Here is an 8,493-nt window from a genome sequence, read left to right as displayed (position 1 = left end):
TATAGCTAGAATCAAATATATAAAAATAAGGATTTTCCAAATAAAAACAGCAAGAGTGCACTTAACACATCCACCTGAAAAGAAAACTTAATTGTTCATTGTTATCTTACAATGGATGCAACTGTGTGAGCCCAGAACCTAAGATTGTCCTTCATGTCTATCTCATTGCTTGGAGTTGGTACCCTCCAATTCAACAATGGATTTACAACTTTCCTTTGGTCTAAGATACCCCAAGCCTCTGATAAATAAGGCCTATAAATCACAGTTTCATCAATGTTCTGTTGTTCTGTACTCTCACGTGCTTCATCTCTTCCCAGCCTCTGCAACCCCGGTATCAAAGAAACCAATCTTGAATCTTTGTCTTCTTCAGAAAACACAAAACCCAAATCCATAAACCCTTTTAGCTCCTTAAACTCAAGGTTTGATAGGCTCCTAGTGGTTTTTCCTTTTCTGAGTCTTCTTCTATGACTCTGACTAATGAGCTTTTTCTTAGTGGTTACTTCTTCCTCTTCATCTTCATGGTTTCCATGACCTTTTTCCAGTGGGAATTCTCTCACTTCCTTCCCAGAAAGAATTGTTCTCAGCTTCTGTGGTGTGAGGACAGAATCAGGTGATAGAGAATCAGAGAAAGCATCAACTTTTGAGCCCAAGTTTTGATCACTAAAAGACCTCACTTGAAGTGTTGGAATTCTTGTAAGCTTTGTATCTAAACGAAGCACTTCCAACACCTGGGTCCGAGAGGTTGAATCCAATGTTGAATGGAAAGGTGAAGAGGTTTTGTTGGTGAAGATTGTTGTCTCAAACCAGTATGTATCAAACAATTTCAGAACTTGTTCTGCATCCATTGCTTTGCTACAAATGAAAAGGACTTGGAGAGGTTTAGTGGTTTGGGGATAAGAACAAAAGAATTCAAGAATCAAGTATTTATGCTGAGAAGCATTATTTGAGTGCCTCTTATTCAATGCATTTGATTTTTATGTACCCATTTAATTTTATTCCAATATGCACTCTCGGATATTCAATGTTTATTAATCAATAATTAGTGCGTGACTCGTGCCTCTATCTGGCTATTTAAAGAATTCCTAACTATATTTTTGTATATGTTATTATTAATATTTCATCTTTTCTTTCACACATATTACAAATATACAATTTTTTGAAAATAAACTATTTTTTTTATCTTTTTATTTGTCAAATTTTAAGTTATGTTGTGACTAAACTTAGAGAATCCGTATATAATAGTATGGATAATGGATAAGAATAACATTTTCAAACAAATATAGGTTGGATTTTAAAAAGTTAAAAATAGATTGGATTTTTTTAAAAGTAAAGATAGATAGAATACTAAGGCTAAAATAAAAATAAAAATAAAAATAAGAAAATTATTAAAAATTATTTAACATTTAAATGGAGAAAATAACATGATAAACTAACCTATCCTTATGAAAGGGTACTCGAAATTAATATATATATATATATATATATATATATATATATATATATATATAAGAGAATTGTGAGCAATCATGAAATTAGAAAAATTAATATTAGAATTTATAATTAATTTTAATGAAAATTAAGCGTTAAATTTGCATTATTTTGAAATTTATTTTATCGAAATTGAAACGAAAACAAAATAGTATTTAGTATAAATAATGTTATAATATATAAGAATGTGCATTTAATAATTTGAAATCATTGAAATTTCTCTTAATTTTTAGAATTAAAGTACTTGACAAAAACAAACAAACATATTATTGTAATAAACAATAATTGTTTTGTGTCGACGTACTTTATTTGATCTATTGTTCTTAAATAATATCAATTATAATTTTATATTTGATTTAAAGAAGGCATATGCTAATAAGTAAGGTGAGAGAGAAAAAAATAAAATGAGAAAAAGATGAACGAATATTAATTAAGTATTATTATTATTATTATTATTATTATTATTATTATTATTTTGTAACAATAATTACTATTTTTATGTAACATTTATTAGTTTTATTCTTACGTACAAGCGTATGCTTTTATTAGTATATAATACTATAATGTATAATAGATGGTTACCCAAACAGTGAAATTTCACTATCAATTCATAGAATTAAAGTACTCGACACAAAAAGACTCAAACATATTATTCTAATAATTCATATACTTTGTGCGTCGGCGTACTTTATTTGATTTATTGTTCTTAAATAATACCAGTTATAATTTTATATTTGATTTAAAGGAGATATATGATAAAAAGTAGGGCGAGAGAAAAAATAAGGTGAGAAGAATCAGAAAAAGGAGGAGAGAAAACTAATGAATTATTATTTTTATGAAACATTTAATAGTTTTGTTCTAACATATAACAATATATTTTTATTATTTTATGAAGAAAATATTTATTCTTTTAAATAATGTAATTTTTAAATGAAAGGACGTCGTTTTGGTGTATGATTGATAATTTTAAATTTCTCTCTCCTTCACTTTTTTTTCTCTTTTTAAGTTTTTGAAAGAGAAGAAATATAAAAAATTATCAATCATGTACCAAAATGATGTCGTTTTAAAATGACATAAAATTATATCTTTTAAAATAATAAATATTTTTCTCTTATTTTATTTGGAAATATATGAATAAAATAAGGACTTTAAAAAAAAAAACTTTATAAACAAAACAAAATTCGTTTTCACTCTTTTTATTAGCATTTATATTTAGTCAATATGATTAATTGTCTCGCCCGATTAATTTTTTATTCACGACAGTGATCAGATCAATTGAGTTTGAATTTATCTTAAAATTTTCGATTATAAAAATAATAAATTACTCTTATGCGCGTATGTGGTAAATGTATGAAAAATTGTGGTGGTTTTAAAGTTACACTTTTTTTTTTTTTTGGTGAAAGTTACACTTTTTTTATTATTACAGTAATTAAGTTTGGGATAGGATATTGTGACACCCAAGTTATGTTACACCCATGTGACACCCAGTCAATCTCACCGTTAGATCGCTTATGTTAATCTAACGGTTATATTTATTTCCATCTTTGTATGATCATGATTTCCCAAATTTAATATTTTATATTTATTTCTCCCTTTGTATGCTTATGATTTCCCATATTTAATGCTTTCACTTTAAATTTGGAAAATCATGACCATACAAAGATGGAAATAAATATAACCGTTAGATTAACATAAGCGATCTAACGGTGAGATTAACTGGGTGTCACATGGGTGTAACATAACTTGGGTGTCACAATATCCTATCCCATTAAGTTTATGTTCCCTACTATTTTTTTGAGCTGATGTGTTACGTACTATTAGCTTAGAGTTGCGTATAATATAAAAATTCAGAAGCTGTGCCTGTAATAGTATATTGTGATTGCCCGCTCCAGCATGAAATGGAAGAGAAGACTTTTTCTGCAATAATTAAGAACGCTCATCCACAAAGTTCACGTGTTGGCTATGCATTTTTTATTTTACAAATAGACAAAAGGTTCAACAATAATTGCGATAATATATTGTATTCGTATATCATTTACCTTCCTTCATGTTTTTATATCACGTGCATATTAGAATATAAAAAGGATACTTAAGAGATAATGTGACTGATATATTACGGTTGCTTTTATGCTACATAATTACAATATTAAAAAAATAATTACAATTATTTATAAGTTTTCAAAGATTAAAAATTAAATGATATATTATTAACATTATTTTAGGATGTTTAAATTATTAAATGATATTATAGGTTTAATGTTTCAGTTTTTAATGCAGAATTTTTACTTTTTATTTTGTCACACATATATAATAGTAAGTGAATTCCACTAATATTTTCTCTCTATTTTTTTTACAATAAAATCTATTTATTTTTATGTGAATATAACTAAAAAAACTTTTTCTATAGTTCTCCAAAATTATTTTGAGATTCCCCAAAAGTCATTAATGTCCCAATAGGGCTAAAGTAACAAATGTATACTATTATATTATTAAAAGGCAAAAAAGAAAGATAAGGAGTACCTTTCATAAGGTTTCATCAGTTAAGTCTGGGAATCTATTTTTTATAAGAAACGATGTAAGCCCACAAATCATAATGTAGGTTGAAATGGGCCTGACTTGAAAACTAAAAAAGTTGCACGAGCAAAGAGCCTAATTTGGGGAGATTATATGCACGATAAGAGAATTTGATATCTCATTTCAATCTAAAATTTTAAGATATTAAATTTATAAATTATTTTACTTATATGTATCTAGGGATGGAGCCAGGAAAATCCATGAAGGAGATGATTTTTCTTTGAGAATTCTCTTTTTCTTGTTGATTGTTGGTATCCGTCGTTGTATGTACCATGCTTAGTCTATTTCTTTTCAATGCATGATTTTTTATTACTCATATTTGAATTTCCAACAATCTCTCTCTCACGTGTGAGTCATACAATTGTTAACTCTGAAAGCTTCTTCGAGTATTAACGGGGTTATCAATCAAAAGTGAATCAATTTTTGGTCCACAATATAGGTACACTCAAACCAATCAACTATTAACTCTAATATCACTGTCGAATGGGCCAAGAGGAGCCCATAGTAAGGAATCACAATCAATGAACTAAGTTAGACCAACCATAATAAATGGGTCCAACGCTATACTATAATCTAAAACTTTAAGATATTGACTCAATCCATTACCAATCAATATCAATGTAAGACTTTATCACACTTAAATATTCAAAAAAAGAAGGTGATGCATATGCTTCTCCAATTTTTATAGGTTTAACTATCACATATGGGGAGGGGCTATAGACAGGGAGTTTTCTGCAACAACGGATTTCATTACAAATTGACACTTTTATTTTTTAATAATTAAAAATCATATATGATTATGCTGTTCGTGAGTATAATTTGCCTATGTGTCCTTTTTTTATTTTTTGCTGTGAAATCCAAATTAGCCGATGATAACGAATTCGACTATGATTCATGTAAGAATTTTGGACTTAAGCTAACTTTCTTGTGTGCTTAAACTGTTTGTGTCCTCTGCCACGTTACTTGGATTTTCAATTACCATCAACTCTTGCAATGTTTAATTTTGATTATAATATGGCTATTTGAATTCTTAAACTTTCCAAATATTTAAAAAAAAAACTTCAAGAAGTTAAATTCTTTTAACGAAGTAATAACTTAAAATTAAATGACAATACAAAAAAAATTATTAAACTTATTAATAATCGAATATTTATACTGATAACTTAAAGATTGTTGTGTAACTTTTGTGTAACTTTATCAAATCAAACAAGAAAAATACAGCTTTACCAAAAAGAAAAAGCACCACTAAAATTTTATAATATATTATGTTTGCCGTGTTGTTACTTGACATATCTTAAGCTATGATTCTCACATGGCCATAGCAAATAGAGGTAGAGTTTGCCAAAGGAATTGTTGCACGTGAGAGCTAACTGGGAAACCACCCGAGAAACGGGAAAAAAAAATTAAAATATTGTATTTTTAATAAATAATTACGAATAAGTTACTGTTTCGAATCTATTTACGAATCTATTGCACTCATTCACGTCCAAATTAGATGTGACTATTCACGCCTAAATTAGGCGTGAATCGTCTGGTGTTAACACGGAGCACAAAAAATAATAATTTAACCATAAAATTTCATAAGGTCATAATTTTTGACTCGGGTATCCAAATCAAGTAATTTTTTTTTTTATTCCACATAACTTTTCGAGATCTACTCAATGACATCTCATTTGATATATTTTATCTCTCATGAACAAAGTTCAAATTTGCAATAATAATAGTATAAGATGGCACCAAAGTAGATTAGTCCATCTAAAGTTTGGAACACAAATCTTTATTTTGAGTTTAAATCACAAATCAAATCTTTATTTTGTTTTCCTTATTAATAATAATTTTTTTAATTTTTTTAAATGTAAATCACAAACCAAATCTTTATTTATTTTTTATATTAAAAATTAAAATTTAATTTTTGAGTTTAAATCATAAATCAAATCTTTATTATTTTTTTATATTAAATCACAAACGCAGAACTCGGAGACTTATGGTTTAAACGCTCTTATAATGTCATTATTGCAAATTTGAATTATTTTTGTGAGAGATAAAATATGTCAAATGAGGTGTCATTGCATAGATCTCGAAAAATTTTGTGGAATCAAATTTTTTTTATCTTATTTGGATACCTGAGTCAAAAATTATGACTTTCCAAAGTTTTACGGTTCCTAAGTTGACTTTTTTGTGCCACGTGTCAACACCAAACGAGTCACGCCCAAATTAGGCGTGAGTCACGCCTAATTTGGACGTGAATAGTCACACCTAATTTGAGCGTGAATGAGTGCAATAGATCCGTAAATAATTTCGAAACAACTATGTATTCGTAATTATTTATTAAAATAGTAATATTTTAAATTTTTTTGCCAAAAAAAATTAATTTATTTCTTTTTTAATAAAAAATTAAGAATATGTAGTCGTTTTGAAAATAATTACAAAAATATAGCACCCAAACACGTCCACATGAGGCGTGTTCCAATGGAGAGAGACACGCCCACGTGGGACGTGAGCCACTAGGAAAACACGCCCACATGGGGCGTGACTAAGAGGAGAGAGACACGCCCATATGGGGCGTGACCTATGAGGAAGACACACGCATTCTGGGCGTGAGTGACCCAACTGCAGCCTATTTAAACACTCACCCTCTATACACTCTTCACAACTCTTCACCCTCATTATTCTTAAACTCCTACATTATTTTGCACTTGTTTATTTATAGTTTGCACTTGTTTATTGATATTTTGAACTTGTTTACTCATATTTCGTTTTATCTTATTATTTTTTAATTTTAAGAATGAGTTCGAATTCTGAATCTATTCGTGTTGTTCTATATTTTAACGGTAGGAAAGAGGAAGGTCATCGTGGTGTTGTTTTTGTGGGTCGGGTACTCAACTTCAACCATGACATGATTTGGGGGAGTCTCGTATTGTAGTACATCATGATACAACATCGAGTCAAGTACCAGAACATCCTGAAGGTATGCTATGTAACAACTATTCATGTTTGCGTGCTGCGATTTTTGCTGAAGAAAATAATTCAAGTTTATTATTATTATTACGTAGTACATGCAGGCGATGTACTTGTTGCTCCTTTTTGGCCTGAAATTCCACATTACACATATATTGATTGGGACCATCCAAGTGAGGCACAATCATGTACGCAGAGTTCGGGTTCAATCCAAGGTCCATGGCAATTGGGGAAAAAGTTGTTTGTTAACCAGCAATTTACATAAAAAAAAAAAGCCCAGATGGCAATCAAGCGCAACCTCATGAAGGAGCATCAAGAAGTAATTGTGGTTGAGAGCACACCCACAAAGTTAAGCATGAAATGTTGTTTTCATGTCCAAGGTTGCCCATGGAGGATCAGGGTAATTAAACCAACGTATGGTGAAAATTGGAAGGTAACCAAATGGGGTAGGGATCACAATTGCTTGAATGACCATATTTCTCAAGATCATAGACAACTTGATTCTAATGTGATTGCATCACTTGTAGTAGGTACGTTATTTGAAAGTTTTTTGCGAAATTAAAAATTTGGTTGATATGGTACATAGGCTGGGGGCTGCCTGCTTGGCTCAGCACTGGCGGTCTAAACCATCCCTGCATATCTGTGCGCGGTCTAGGAGCAATAATAGGCTCGTGTATAGCTCGCACAGGTTCCCACTGTCATCCTAGTCCACATCCCTCCTGCCTGCCACTAGGGACCTCAACGATCAACATTGGCTCCTCAACGGTCTGCGTAAGTGGAGCCTCTGGACCTCGCTCCTTTACACGTGCCGACTCTCTGAAGATGGCAATAATTCGTCCAATCTTCTCATTGACCCATTCTAAGCCGAAGCTGGGAAACTAATCCACAGTAGTCGCAGAATAGAGCGTCTCCAACCCATCGATCTATAAAGTCACGCAACAACATTTGTTAATGACAAATTTATAAACACATAATCATATTCAAAATTTAAGTGTAAAAACTTACTGCTCGTCCAACCCTCGCAGCCCTCCTGGCGACGAACCGTTTCCCTCGCTGCTTGTACCAGTGGAGGTACTCATGGTTCGGGGACATCAACCCGACCAATACAGGGGGAACACGTATGGACATATCCCTGATCTTCCATCGATGTATGAAGGGCCTCAATTTACGTTCCCAATTATCGTCTTTCTTCCCTCGAAGAGTTGTATCATGAACACCCTTCAACTTTCTTGGTCTCCGTGGTATGGGCTGATCGAAACCAAAATGTCACATACATCTATCCGGTTGAGCATACTTAACTGTGTGGAAGCAGATGATAGGAGTAATGGCCAACCATAAGTACCGCACATGATCGGATACTAACAATGCTGTATGGTATTCTCTGTATGGCTGCCACACAACCTACATACAAAAAAAGATAAACAGGTACACAATTAGTACAAACTAAAAGATGTAACAATATAATTTGCCATT

The 8,493-nt window shown here is 31.0% G+C and overlaps 1 protein-coding gene across 1 annotated transcript; it reads right to left on the bottom strand.

The window, feature by feature from the left end:
• Positions 1-951, bottom strand: LOC133298003 (uncharacterized). The gene has a single exon (XM_061497245.1). It carries the CDS (start codon positions 843-845, stop codon positions 102-104), a length of 744 nt encoding a protein of 247 aa, XP_061353229.1. The 5' UTR covers positions 846-951; the 3' UTR covers positions 1-101.
• Between the last annotated feature and the right edge of the window lie 7,542 nt (positions 952-8,493).

Source organism: Gastrolobium bilobum, unplaced genomic scaffold (assembly GCF_033153095.1).
Source record: "Gastrolobium bilobum isolate Gb01-03AN ecotype WA unplaced genomic scaffold, APGP_CSIRO_Gbil_v1 utg8690, whole genome shotgun sequence".
NCBI classification, from domain to species: domain Eukaryota; kingdom Viridiplantae; phylum Streptophyta; class Magnoliopsida; order Fabales; family Fabaceae; genus Gastrolobium; species Gastrolobium bilobum.
This window is presented reverse-complemented; position numbering and strand designations above follow the sequence as displayed.

What these genes read in the sequence shown, in the direction of transcription:
- LOC133298003 (XM_061497245.1), bottom strand. Translation starts at nt 845, where the DNA reads ATGGATGCAGAACAAGTTCTGAAATTGTTTGATACATACTGGTTTGAG.